The sequence below is a fragment of the Rattus norvegicus genome, chromosome 7 (genome assembly GCF_021556685.1).
Source record: "Rattus norvegicus strain SHRSP/BbbUtx chromosome 7, alternate assembly SHRSP_T2T, whole genome shotgun sequence".
NCBI lineage: Eukaryota > Metazoa > Chordata > Mammalia > Rodentia > Muridae > Rattus > Rattus norvegicus.
The window spans coordinates 119,660,211-119,675,162 of NC_141540.1; the positions used below are offsets into that span (position 1 = coordinate 119,660,211).

The following is a 14,952-nucleotide window of genomic DNA, read 5'->3' on the forward strand; positions in this document are numbered from 1 at the left end:
GATGCTTTGTCTAACTGTAGAGTGTCAGCACACACCAACCCTGGTACACTCAGGCTCCAGCACCTGCCTCTTGTGCACACCTACTAAGCTCTCCCAGAACACATATATACTCACCTTTCCCACTGTGGCCAAAAAGGAGCCATACACAAGTGGCCACCAGGGTACGTCCAGAGGCATGCCCTGACATACCCAGTAACCTTGTCCCCAGGACAACCCAGTCTGACGGAGGATGCTGACACACAGTCAGCCCTCAGAAAAGTCTCTGTTAGCTAAGTGAGCTATGCCCAGAGAAGTGAAAAAATGTCACCCAGTAGGTTCACATTACAATGGAGTCTAAGGTCTGGGACACCTAACTTTGGGTCCCATTATATGTATATATATTTAGGATTTATTTTCATTTCTCTCTGTACATGTGTGTGTGCATGCACGTGAGTGTGTGTATGTGTGTGTGTGAGTGTATGTATATGTGTGTATGAGAGTGTGTGTATGAGTGTGTATATGAGTGTGTGTATGAGTGTGTGTGAGTGTGGGTGAGAGTGTGTGTATGAGTGTGTGTGTGTGAGAGAGTGTGTATGTATGTGTGAGTGTGTGTGAGAGAGTATGTGTGTGTGAATGTGTGTGTGAGTGTGTGTGTGAGTGTGTGTGTGAGAGAGTGTGTATGTATGTGTGAGTGTGAGAGTATTGTGTGAGTGTGTGTGAGTGTGTGTGAGTGTGTGTGAGTGTGTGTGAGAGTGTGTGTGAGTGTGTGTGAGAGAGTGTGTATGTATGTGTGAGTGTGTATGTGAGCATGTGTGTGAGAGTATTGTGTGAGTGTGTGTGAGTGTGTGTGTGTGTGTGAGTGTGTGTGTGTGTGTGTGTGTGTGTGTGTGTGTACTATGGCATACATGTGGAGGTCTTCGGACAACTTGGAGTCAGTTCCCCCAAGTACCCTGGGAGACTGAAGAGGGTATCTATCCCTGGAACTGGCTACGGGGAATGTGAACTGCCAGCCATGTGTTCTGGTCCTCTGGGCCCTCTCTCCAACCCCTCACATAACTTTTAGGGCTATGTTCCTCTCACAGCTTTACAGGGGACTCCCCAAGGGCCGAGGGTTGTCAGTGATAGGAAGTCCTCTGAGGCTCCTTCAGGACCACTCCTTGCTCACCTCCAGGACAGCCTGGGGACCCACTCAAGACTATTCTCCTTGGGGTCCCATGGAGCCCAGCTGTCAACTCCCTTTGGGACAGTAGCTTACATCAGCTTCAGATAAAGAAGATCCCAACGACCTGTAGCCTTGTCTCCCCAGCCTCAGACCCCTGAGGCTCCCACTTCTCCCATCACACTGTTACTGGTGCACAGAATCCTCATCCAGAAGCTTGTGGCCGTGGGCTGTTGCCTGGCAACCGCCTCTGAGCGACAAGATCAAGGTTAAGTCAGCAGCTTCCATTGCTGAAGGGGACTGTGGCAGGCTTGGCTGTCACTGCCTCTCTGTCTCTGCTCAGGACTAAATCATAGGTTCTAGTCACCAAACCCAAAACAAACTCCTTCAGTTTCCTCTGCCTGCCCAACCCACCCTTATTATTCCCAACCCCAGCTCCGAGGCAGGATCCTCACAGCACGACTATGACTCCAACGGCCTAACCTTGTTCAAGTATTCATCCCAGAGACTCACAGGGAGGGCCAGAGCTGCGCTGCCAGGCCTTGGAGACACAGCTGTATTATGCCTGTCCTGCAAGGTCAAGGTTTTCAGATACATGAGGACACACGTACATGCTCTTCAGGGTGCCCCAGCAGTGGCTCCCAGTGTTGGTAAGTTCAAAATTGTGAGAGCAGAAGAGAAACTCAGCCCATGTGGACACTGTCAGGTAATACGGGCAGTGGCTGGCCCATCTCTGAGGCTGCATATCCCTGCTTCATAGAACACTTTGGACAGGTGTTTATGGCATGAGCAGCTTCTACACAACACACACTAAACAGTTACACACACACACACACACACACACACACACATTCTTGTATGACTGTACCTAGAAATAGTAGCCACAGGAGGCATAGACACACTCAGCCTACTGCTTTGGACTGGCCTTTCCTCCCACAACCCTGCCCTTCCCACTTCTAGTGTACCATTGGCCAGATTATATTGTCTATCCATGACCCTGCCCCTCCCACCACACCATTGGCCAGATTATATTGTCTATCCATGACCCTGCCCCTCCCACCACACCATTGGCCAGATTATATTGTCTATCCTGCCCCTCCCACCTCATCATTGGCCAGACTATATTGTCCATCACACTGCCTCACCTCTGGCTGTGTGGAAAGGCAGACACTAACCAGTCATCACCCCCTTGGCCTTGTCTTTGGTGACTTACTTGTAGTCAATTATCTCTCTGCTTTGAGATTTGCTGTTAGATAATAGTAAGAAGAGGTATCGTTTTTGGGGTGCAAATCTTCAAGGGTGTAGGTTCAGACTTTCAAGCACACCTGCGTAACCCTTGAAGGACTAGGGAGTTATAGAGAAAGAAGCCACCCAACTGAGCACATGGCCATCAGGACACACAGAGAAAATGGTCTTAGTCACTATCTTTATTGACAGGAGCTCAGGTCAGAAGCAGCAAAGAACTTCTCAACTGGTCACCCACCCCTTTGCAAGACGTGGCTCACCTACCCCATCCAGGAAGGTTGGACTGCTTACTTCCTGACCCAGCTCCTTCTCAGAGGAACCCCTGGGCTGGGCCTCAGGCCCCATACATGCCTATGTTTGCAAACTTCCTCCTTCTGGGGTGGCTTGCATTCTCCATGGTCCTTGGCTTCTGACCTCCTGCACTCCATTTCTCATGAATACCTTCACCTCCAGTAGCTGACACCGAAGCCACTCACTTAAAGGGCAAGGTGTGGGCTGAGCCTGAGGTACAACACGGCCGCTTTGTATCCTTACGCAGCCCCATTGTGGTGAGCAGTAGCTTGCCTGGCATGACTCAGTTCCCTCCTGGATTCTAACAGACTGGAGAACTGGGGGATCACATTCTCACTATGATGAGGATACTGAGGCGCAGAGACAGAGGGTATGGCCAAGAGGCTTGAGGTGAATAGAAGATCCAGCTTTCTCAACATCTGGATTTGTGGGTTCCCTGAGAACCCTGCCTCTGCAGGGTAGGGTGGGGGTTTGAGCAGAAGCCTCAACCTTTCCAGGGCCATCACTGCTGGGACCAGAAGGACCATCTCTGGGAGGGGAAGAATGAAGTCCTGACCCAGCTGGGACAGTGGCTACTCCCCATGACAGCCTGTTAGTCTCTACATCAGCTGGAGCCCTGGGAATAGAGGATGGGAGGACTGACCCACACAAAGGACTTACCATCCCTCCTGAGGAGCCAAGCCCATTCCCACGACTCCATCATGACCTGTGCCCCTCTCACCAGCCCCACGCACCCTCCAGGGGATCCTGGTCACATGTCTCCTTCAGATCCTTCCTGAAACCATCAGTGCTGCAAACTGAGCTTAGCTCAAGGGGGAGAAGGTTGACTCAAGATCACCACAAAGTTCTGTTCTCTTCTCCCTCCGATCCCATCCCCCTCCTCTTCTTACTGCCTCAGCTCCCTCTCCTCCTTTCTCCCTCTCCTTCCCTCAGGCTGCTGCATAGCCCTGGGGACTAGGTAGCTGACCTGAATAGGGTGAGTCAGTCTCCGGGTGGCCTGAGCCTGGTGGTGTGCAATCTTCCCTCCAGAGAAGGAATACAAAATTAGAAGACCAGTCACACGTAGGTCCCAGGGGGGCCCAAGCAGCAAGAACCCCTGAAACTTGGTTTCACCTGCCTTCTGGGAAGTTCTTCCCCTGGTGTCCAGGAGCACAGAAGGCCCAATGCTCAGACGCTGGGGTGAGGGTCTGTAGGACACCCGGACTGCCCTGCAGAAGAGGTAGGAGGCCTGCACATGAACAGAGTGGCTGAGGCCACAGAGCAGCATGGAAAGGGCTCACTTGCGTCCTAAGCCGTGGCATCCCACCACACCAACTAACACTTCCTTTAGGTTTCAGCCAAGCACCCACCCCCAGGTCATCTGCATCTCTGATTTCCCAAGCCCTGGTGTATCTCCTTGAGGGCCAAGATACAGACTGATCCCCAAGATATCTTGTTTCTTGGTCAGACTGTGCAAATTCTTAACTTGGGCTCTGATTAGGAGATTAATCCCAATAAGGATTCCAGACCCCTCTTCTGACAGGGCTCATTTTACCCATCCCTGAGTCAAAAGAAGAAAACAAGACCCAGAGAGGGCTAGTGACTGGCCAAAGTATACACAGCAAGCCCTGGCACAGTGGGACAGAGCCCAGGCCTATGGACATTCCATCACTGGACCCTAGTACCACAACGGTCCAGAGAGGGCCAGGACAGCCATGTAAATAAGCTCACTCTAGCTGTTGCTTGCTTAGAACACTGCCATGTGTCTGGTACTCGTGCCTTAGGTCAAGCATAGCTTCTGCTCTCTTCAGGATCATGCTGGCTCTTTGAAGGTTCTTACAGATGGCTCAGCGTGCTGGCCTTGTCCCCAGCTGTGGCTTCCTGGGGTAGAAGCTGCTGTTCCTTGGCAGTCCCTGTGCAAGGCCGTTGCTGCTGTCCACTGGGGCCTGGCTGTGCGATCTGACTGAGCCTCCCATTCATCTCCTGCCCTCTCTGCATCCTCCGCTCTTCCTCTTCCCTTCTCTCTTCTTCCTCTTCATCCTCCTCCTCCTCCGTCTTCTCTGGAGGGCCAGACCCTGGCTCCTGGCTCCGTACTCGCCGAGAAGGTCTTAGCAGGATCCTGCGGAAGCCCTGCTTGAAGCGGTAGGAGAGGAAGCCGTAGAGGATGGGGTTTGCGCAGCTGTTGGCGTAGGGCAGCGCGACCACCAGGAAGTAGAGGCCAAAGAAGGCGGGCTCCTCCGGCAGCGGGCACACCACATTAACGATGTTGAGTAAATAGAAAGGCATCCAGCAGAGGACGAAGAGTGCCACCACAGCCACCACCATGCGTGTCACCCTGCGCTCAGAGCGCCGCCGCCGCTGGCAAGCGGGTGCCTGTACCCACTGGCACGAGGGCGCCCGCACCCGCCGTGTGGTCGACCGCACCTTCACCACAATAAGCAGGTAGCATAAGCAGATGACCAGCAGGGGCCCAAAAAAGCCCAGTGCGGCCGTATAGATGATGAAGGCTGTTCGCCAGGCAGCCGCTGGCTCTGGCCACTGCATGTGGCACGTGCTCATCCCTCGGGGCACTCCTGAGAACACAACCACAGGCAGCACGACCACAGCTGAGGCCACCCAGACAGCTGCACTGACCATTCGAGCCACAGGTGCCGTGCGCCAGCGGGCAGAGCGTGTGGGGTGCACCACAGCCAGGTAGCGGTCCACACTCATGACGGTGAGGCAGAAGATGCTGGTGAACTGGTTGATGCCATCCACGGCCATGACCAGACGACACATGAGAGAGCCGAAAGGCCAGTAGGACAGGGCGTTCTGAGCAGCCAGGAAAGGTAGCCCCAGCATGAAGAGTTCGTCAGCCAGTGCCAGGTTGAGGATATAGACACTGGTCACTGATGGGCTGGACGTGTGCCGCAGAACCACGTAGATCACCAGTGAATTGCCCAGCAAACCCACCACACACACCACCAGGTACACCAGAGAGATCAAGATGCCACTGACAGCCAGTCCTGCCAGGCTAGTGCCAGCAGATGCATTCCCCAGGGACGTGTCCAGGGGCCAGGCTGAGGATGCATTCCCAGGGTCCAAGGTCGTAGGCACGGATGAAGGATAGGTAACAGCGGCCATGGCAGGGATGAGGATCAGTCAGCAGCCAACTAGCCCAAACCTACAGGAGGGAGAGCACAGCTTAGTTGTGACAGAACGGCTTCCTATTTGCCACCACCACCTTGAACTTACAGACCTACTATGTGCCAGCTCAGAAAGCCCAATCATCATCTATGTTCTCTGCACAGCCCAGTAGGGTGAGAGGTGTTATTCCTAGTTCTCAGGTGAGACACCCCCTCTCCCAAGTCCCTCTGCAAAACTTCAGGTTAAAGTTGATACAGTTGTATCTTTTCTAGCAGAGCTCAGAACTTTCCTCAGACTTCCAATTCCAAACAGAATGGCAGTGAGCCGTTGTTTCCTCTCCTGGGAGTCAGAGTCTTTGACACCTCCCTAACCCTGGCCATCCCATGGGTCCCCCTACCTACATCCCTGCCTGGAGGGGTGAGTGTGAATGTGAGGTGGGTGCCTGGACCCCTTTTCCTCCAGGACCTGCTGGTAATGAGAAACCTGCATCCGGAAGCTACATCTCCCAGGTACAGGTCTGAGTGCAGGACCCTACGATTGAGTACTGAGCTGAGCAGGAGGATGGAGCAGACATTCCCTGGCGCTTGGTGAGGTCCTGTGCGTCTGGGCCTAGGGGATCCTTCTGGGCTCCCCTGCTGGACTCAAAATCTCCTGAATCACCACGGAACAGCCAACGCTGGACCGTTTCCACTGCCCGCACCACTCTCTCAATCACTCACCAGTGAGTGAGGCATCAAATGAGTCAGAAGAGCCCAGAGTGGGCAGACGTGTGTGAAGGTGTGGGCTGCACACTGGGGGATCTGAGGGAATGGGAGCCCTCTGGCCTCCTCCTCAGCAGGTTACTGCTTCTAGAACATTCAGGTACAAGGCTAAGGGCAGCCTCTCCCATTGACCTGACCCTCTGCCCTGTCTCTTTCCCAGCCAATAAACTGCTCAGCTCAGCCCACCAGTTCCCTTGGCTTCTGGATCCTGGGTGCATCTAATTCTGCGCTGCAGAGTGGAGCAAAGGGGGAGCCTCCAGGCTAAGGAGCTGCCCTTCTCACTTCTGTATTGACTCATTCTGGGTCTGGACCCCTTTACTAGAAGCAGAGAGTACTCTGGATGTAGGAGGCTCCTGAGAAGGGGAAGCATCTAGCTCCCAGCATGCTCCTGAGTAAGGAACATATGTGACAGCTCTGAGTGCCAGGCTGGGGATGCCAAGGATGGCGACGGACCCCTGGCAGAGTGCCAAGGCTCCTCCCTGCTACACTCCAGGTTGGCCAGGTTTCTGGCAGCCTCCAAGCTCCGGGCTCAGTAAGCCCCCAAGTGTACCTCAACCTGCGCACCCTCAGCCCCTTGAGCTGCATCTAGCAAATGTGGGCCGTGGGGTTCTACAGTGTCCTCACAGAGCTGGCTGCTCCTTGTTGGACCCCGACCCCATAAGACTTCAGGCAAAGCTGGCATCTCAGAACTGACACAATCCCCGGGCCTACAGTGCAAGGCCTTCCTGCTGTCCTCACCAACTGGCCAGGAGCTAAGAGGAGTCTCACGAATCTGGGCCACAGACAGGAAGAAGCACTTATAGGAGGCCCTGTGATCCATCATCCTATTTTACAGGCTGCCAGACTGAGACCAGGCTAGGGCAGGCCCCTGACTCAGTATTGTGATGGCTTCACTATCCTGGTGGCCTAGGCAGAACTTGTCTGGCTGTTTGTGCTCTTGAACTCTGGATCATGGGCCCAAAGTCTCAACCCCACAGGAGCCTAGAGACGGGCATTTAAATTCTTGGAACACAGCCATGAATCTCAGAGTCCGGTTTTCAGGCCCCGTGACTTTGAATCAGGGAATATCACAACCCCAGATAGACAGCTGGAGTCGAACCATCCTAGAAGAGGAACTTTGGGATCGAGGACCTTACAGTTCTGCTCCCAGTGTGGGGGTGGGATACCCTACGTCACCTGGCCACCCTACCCACTTGCTTTATGCAGTGCCTCTTTATAGCTCTCCCATAGGGTAGCCAATCAAAGACGCCCAGGACTGCAGGAGAAGGGAGAGCTGAGAGCCAGGCAAACCTTTCCAGGCTTCAGGCACAGATGCCCTCAGGGAAGCCCAGAGTGTGCTCCAAGGATGGTCCCTCCAGGCCCACACAAGCACATTCATGAGCCTGCAGAATCATATGCGCATGCACACACACACACACACACACACACACACACACACACACACACTCACAGGAACACAGCTACCCAGCCAGACCCTTCTTGGATCCCCCCTCCAAGATACCCTCCTTGCTGTCAAAGTTGACAGGCCAGGCAGGTGCCAGAACCCAGAAATCACAGCTTTTCGTTGGGGGAAAACAGACCTGCAATTTCGATGCTGTCTTTTCTTTAAGGTTCTGGGATCCTATGCCTGATCTAATTCTTCCTTGGAAGGGAGGGAGGGAGGGACTTTGCATCCCTGTCTGGTTTATCTTTGGCACAAGCTTGCCTGAAAACTGGGGGTGGAATCTCCTCAAGGGACTGTTGAGGAGGGGAGAGACACACAGAGAGGGTGAGTTAGTGCTCCCAAGCCCCACAGCAATTAAGGATGGCCCCCCAGGCTTGCTAGACACCCCTGTTGCTCTTATTCCCCTCACACTTGGCTCCTACCCACTCCAAAGTGCTTTCCCTCAGCGCCTAGCCTATCACCACGAACTTAGTAAATACTAACGGAAACAAGCACCCTAAGCAGGTAGAAGTCAAAGGAGCAAGGATTCGGGGGGCCGGAGATGGAGGACAAGATGAGGAAGGAAACTGAAGCTCAGAGAGGTTAAGTGACTTCCACAGGGTTACCCAGCTGGTGAGTTTGAAATCCTGTATGTCTACTGGACCATGATGGCTTCCTTAAAGGTCTCTGGCTTAAAGTTGTCAAAAATCAAGACAAATGTAGGCTGAGGACCCCTAGCTGGCTCTGCAATGCATGTGTCCTCTGCAACCCTGGACCTTCCCGCAAAGAGGCTGGGATTTTATTAGTCAGCAGTGACTGACATGAGCCCTAGGCCTGGATCCTGACCCTCAGAGCCACCCCGTCAATCCCCGAGCTGAGAACTTGGACTCTGCTGATGCTAAACTGCTGTGTGACCTTGGGCAAGTCACTTCTCTCTGGTTCTAGTCTCCTCCTACTTCAATGGTGATGTGCATTCCCACCTTACGGGGTTGCTGCAAAGGTGGAAGGGACTCTTCAGATGCACCACTGCCAGCATGAGGGGGTGCTCAAGGCCTGGGAAGCCATGGGTAGCTTGCATCTCTTTGGTCCAGTTCTGACATTCTGCTGCATGGAGGTTCCAAGATTCTGGAATGACGGCACAAGATGCTGAGATTAATAGCCCTTCCTGTCTTCCAGCCCACGCAGAGATCATCAAAAGCCTTATTGCTTTCTGAAACTCCCCACCCTCTGCCAGCCCCAGACTTAGCCCTAAGTTCAAACTAATCAGAGAAAAGGCCCAGGTATCCCACCCTCCAAGTCCCCTCCTTACCTGCCCACAGGGCAAGAATTCCCTTTGCAGTCGCCAGGCTGGATAACCTTCTGCAGCCAGGTACCACCAGAGCACAGCCAGCTGGGGTGACACACAGTGCCCACTCCTCCAGTGCTTGTGGGCTTGGTTGGGCCCTTCCTAGGTCCTCGGGGGCCACGTCAGCCCACGTCGCCTCTCCCATCTGGTCCTCAGTCCTGACTTGCCACCCGCACCTGGTACGTCACCCCCCATCTCCAGGACACGTGGCGGGTGCCGGACACAGGATGGGGGTCTTCAGATGGCACCCAGTTGGGGGTGACAGAAGGCACTTCCAAAGATGACAGAAATGTGAGATAGCAGGGGACATAAGAAGCCCGAGGAAAATAAGGAAAGGAGGGGGAGGGTCGGAGGTGGAGAGAGAGAGAGGAGAGGGAGAGGAGACAGTGTGTGGGCGGAAAGGCAGAATGAGGGGGAGTAAGGAGAGACGCCTGGCAAGGAGCAGGGACCGAGGAGCGAAGAGGAGAGGCGAGAATAGATGGACGAAGGAGCAGGGAGAGACGCAGAAAAAGGCAGGGACAGAGGGAGGTAGGAGGAAGGAGAAAGAGGGGGTGGTGGGGACAGTGACAGAGAAGGATTGTGCCACAGATGGTGACATGGAGAGCCAGCACATGGGGGAGCAGGAGGCTGCGGGAGGGGCCGGGAGGAGGGGCTGAGCACCGGACAGCAGGTGCCAGACTGAGGGGCAGCAGGTTAGGGGCGGAGGCCAGACCGGGAGAGGGAGAGGCAGATCCCGTTACCGGGGAGATTTCAGCCACCCACGCTGGCCTTGGCTCCTGCGGGGACTTGGGAAAAAAGAGGGGAGCAGCAGAGAAGGGGGAGCTGCATGCCAGAGGCAGGACAGCTCCAGATCCCTGGGATGCGCTTTCCCATGAGGGAGGGGGCTACTCAGCGGAATGAGGAGAGGGCAGGGTGGGGTCCGAGCCCACTTATCTCGTGTCGAGGATTCCAGGAGCAGCAGGATGGGTCCAGGAGATGGCAGATAGGGACTGTGATGCTGGGGTCAGTTGGATCTGGACAGAGGAGGAGAGAGACGGGATAGAAAGTAGGTACTTTAGGCTTTGAAAGCTGGGAGTCAAAGGTATACAGCGAGGAAACAAATTCTCACTTTTTTTTTTCTTAAAGGTTTTTTTCCCCCAAATTCTCACCCTTAACTGATACAATATGAATAATAACAACTGCCCTGGAAGGCAAGTGTTCATGACACATCTGCCGATGTGCTCCCTGGGAAGGGGAATATTTCGCTTCACTGGTGCATGAAGGTGGTGGTCCCCCACCTCAGATGGCTCACTGGTGCCTAGCTATGTAAACCATTCTGTCTTGACTGGTAAGCTGGACAGACTAAGTAGTAAACTGTGGCCATCTGTGGCCACCGCTGGTCTAAAGCAGACACAAGCTCTGAGCAGACCTGAGGGTCCAAGGTAGGGCTTCTTGGTGCTGTTTTTCTCTGCGCACAGACCTCCATGACTCTTCCCAGTCACCTGCTGCCCACTGCCCCTGTTACCTCCTACCCACAGCTTCCCTTTGGCTTCCCAAGCTCTGAGTTCATCAATTTCATTCATTCATTCATTCATTCATTCATTCATTCACTTGTTCATTCCTTTTCAGAGACTGTTGCCTCCAGCCTTGTTCCAGGCTCTAGAGATAAAAGGAATGAGGTTTGCTCTGGGCAGGCAATCCACACTATATCACTAAAGACCAAGTCCAACTTTGGATGGGATGAAAAGGAATTGGGTACAGAGATGGGGCTGGGAACCATGAAGCTGGGTGAGGAGCCCTCACCAAGCAAGGATCTAGGTAAGGCAGTCTCAACTAAGCCTTGTGGGACTTATGGTCATCTTGGGATCTGGTCCTCTCGATCTGGGTAAGCAGGGAGCTTCTGAGAATGTCTGTGCCTTGACTTAGGTCTCCATGGTTCTTTTCACTGCTGCACGAGTCACATCCAGAGCAAGGACAGGAGCAGGAGGCCAACAGGAGTCTCAGGGTCTTCGCACAGGCTTTACCTGCAGCTGGAACACTGACTTTACTGTGGGGTACAAATGACCATCTGGTTGACCTCAGGTAAGGGAGTCTCATCCTCAGATGTCCGAAGTCTGTCCTCGAAGATGTGATCTACTTCATGGTGACTCATCTGAAGATGGGCATGAATATTTTCTGTATTAGACTGTCAGCTCCCCAAGGTCAAGCTCTTGACATGGTCCCCAAGGTGGCCCTGGGCTGGCACCAGCCTAGCACACAGTAGGTATTCATCCTATTACAAATGAAAAAAGATGGAAGATGCATGCATGGATGAATGGGTACGTAAGAGGCTGGACACATGGATGGATGGATGATCAGACAGACAGGTGGATGGACAGTCTGACAGATGGATGGATGGATGGATGGATGGATGGATGGATGGATGGATGGATGGACAACTGGATAGGCAAATGGGTGGGTGGGTGGGTGGGTGGATGGATGGATGGATGGATGGACAACTGGATAGGCAAATGGGTGGGTGGATGGATGGTTGGATGGATGGATGGATGGATGGATGGATGGATGGACAACTGGATAGGCAAATGGGTGGGTGGGTGGGTGGATGGATGGATGGATGGATGGATGGACAACTGGATAGGCAAATGGGTGGGTGGATGGATGGATGGATGGATGGATGGATGGATGGATGGATGGACAACTGGATAGGCAAATGGGTGGGTGGATGGATGGTTGGATGGATGGATGGATGGATGGATGAATGGATGGACAACTGGATAGGCAAATGGGTGGATAGATGGATGGATGGATGGATGGATGGATGGATGGATGGATGGACAACTGGATAGGCAAATGGGTGGGAGGATGGATGGTTGGATGGATGGATGGATGAATGGATGGACAACTGGATAGGCAAATGGGTGGGAGGATGGATGGATGAATGGATGGATGGATGGATGGATAACTGGATAGGCAAATGGGTGGATGGATGGATGGATGGATGGATGAATGGATGGATGGATGGATGGACAACTGGATAGGCAAATGGGTGGGTGGATGGATGGATAGATGGATGGATGGACAACTGGATAGGCAAATGGGTGGATGGATGGATGGATGGATGGATGGATGGATGGATGGATGTTGGATAGATAGGCAAATGGATGGATGGCAGATGACTGAATTCATAGAGCTCACAGGTGGGTGGCTGGCTGGATGAATAGAGAGTATCAGAGGGACAAGAAGGGACACCTGGTTCCTGACAGTAAGCTAGAGAGTGGAAAGTGTGCTATGCAGCAGACTGGGACCAATCCTTCTCTAGGAGGCTTCTCCCAGCAAAAGTGACCTGGGGCTCCTCTGGAGCCCTTTCTCTGGTGAGCCAGGGCAGAGAAGGGAAAGTGTAGGTCCATGCCTAGAGTTCTGATAGCAAGGGACACTGGGGATCTAGAGGGACCCCACAGGGATGGCCCTGCCCTGGGAGTATGAGGTTCTAGAAGCCTGTGGCTTAAAGTCCTAAATCCCTGACCTCAGGCTAGACCTGGCCCCCAGGGCTGTCAGATCTGCTGGGGTCCTGCAAAGGCTAGTTTGCTGGCTTTCCCATGTGATCTTGGCCTTGGAAAAACAATGATGGCATCTCCACCCTCACACTAGAAGACTCCCATGGCCAGCAATAGTGCCTCTACTGTGTGGCGTGAAGTAGTTTTCAGGAGCCCAGATTCAACTGGAAGTCGAATCACATGGGGCGAGGGAGGGACCTAGCTTCTGAAACAAGCCTGTCTTCTAAAACGTGAGCTTACTTTCCTGCCAACTCTGGAACTTTCTCACTTATGTCCCCACTAAGGATGTCTTTGGGCTCGTCACCCCCTCCTGGCTCCTTCTGGAGCTGAGTCTCGGGCCTGCTTTGTACTAACTGTGTGACCTCAAATATGTGTCTGACCCTCTCTGAGCCTCATTGTTAGCTCCTGCTTCATAGGGTTATGCAGATAACAGAATGAGGCACCCTACCCCACCCCACATACACTGCAGCAGTTCCTGTGACCCAGTGACTTCTAACTTCTAAGCTCTTGCTTGTGAGGAAACTGAGGACCATGACTTTGAACAGAGGGACTCTGTCCTGGCTCTGTCCCCAACCACATGACTGTGAAACTCCTCTTGGAACTTCAGTGTTCTCCTTTAGTAGAGGCTGCCACCTGGCTGCAGGTCACCTGGCCGTGGTTGGCAGGAGACAGAGAAGAGGCTCCCGGGATGCACCCCCAACCCCTCACCTCTCTCTCACGTGGCCAACTCTCCAGCCTTCACAGGAGTCCAAGAATGCCACCTCCCCCTTCTGCTTTATCACACTGATTTTCTCTTTTTAACAAAAGATACTTGAAAATCAAGAAGGACACCGTGACCTTCCCTTCTCCCTTTGAAAGCAGGGCTGAAAGCCACGAGAGGAGCCTCCGGGAACCAGGAGGACCATAACCTGCCAGCTTATCAGACAGGACTAGGGAGGATCTGTCGAGCACACCATCTATTTAACCCTCTTCTTCCCACAGGACAGCCGCCCATGAGCACATGCGTTTTTTTTGTTTGTTTGTTTGTTTGTTTGTTTTGTTTTGTTCTTTCTCCATGGGGAAAGTGATCAGGGAATTCTCCTGCACCATCCCTGTTGATGCGAGTCACGTGCCCTTTTCCTGTTAATCTACTCTGTGTCTATTCTATTCTTAGCTGGGCCAAAGACCCTTAGACAGCACAGTGACCTCAGCCTGCTCAGAAGGCACAGGGACTTTATTAAAATGTTGAGTCACAGCCTGACAGCTTGAGGCTCTCCCATGGCCACCTGTCACCCTTCAATAAGTCCCTGCCACAGTGCTTAGTGTCAACCTCCCCTCACTGACATATCATTCCACTTTACCCCTCCGCTTATCCTAGGGCACCCTCCCGGAAGCCTGAACCCTTTGCCCAGGCTTCCCCCCACATCTTCCCTTCCCTTTGCTTCCAGCAAGCTTAGACACCACCTGCTCTCAGGCAGGCTTCCTCCCCTGGGCCTCCCTTTTTTGTCTGTAATGCAATTATTTTTCATTTCTGATTTGTTCTTGTGTTCTTCAAGCATTATTTGCAAACATGTTTCTGAACCTGTTGTTGCTAAAAAGGTTTTATATGAAGAAGATAGAGCCATCCTCCAATGCCCTCTCCCTAGTTTGTCTCAGAGGCAACACTGACCTTTAGTTGTGTTTAAGTACGCACATCTTCCAAAGCATCCTTCTATCCTCTCTCCACCCCTTCCCCCATGCACAAACTTGGTGTTTTTGAGATAGAATCCCAGTATGGAGCCAGATTGATTTTGCACTGTTGATCCATTCTGCTTCAACCTTCCAAGTTTTAAGCTAAGTGTGGGCTACCCCACACAACAGGCATTTTTAAAAAATTTACTCTAAAATAACCTTTTTATTGATTCTTTACGAGTTTCACATCATGCACTCCAGGCCTGCTCATCTCCCAGTCCCCTCATATCCACCCTTTGCCCTTGCAACCTCCCCCCAAAAATAACACACACACACACACACACACACACACACACACACACACACACCCCAAAGTATAAAAAAAGTCTCACTGTGGAAGCTGCCGTGTGTCAGTGTGCTCCACAGTGTATGCCTCTGTCCACCCACACATCTTCACTTGA

General features: G+C 52.9%; 1 protein-coding gene across 1 annotated transcript; it reads right to left on the bottom strand.

Annotated features, from left to right (window-relative positions):
- Positions 1-2,550: 2,550 nt before the first annotated feature.
- Positions 2,551-9,742, bottom strand: Sstr3 (somatostatin receptor 3). The gene is given in 3 exon segments (NM_133522.2): positions 2,551-5,816; positions 8,944-9,088; positions 9,273-9,742. A coding segment is annotated over 1 exon segment (1,287 nt). The 5' UTR covers positions 5,777-5,816; positions 8,944-9,088; positions 9,273-9,742; the 3' UTR covers positions 2,551-4,489.
- Between the last annotated feature and the right edge of the window lie 5,210 nt (positions 9,743-14,952).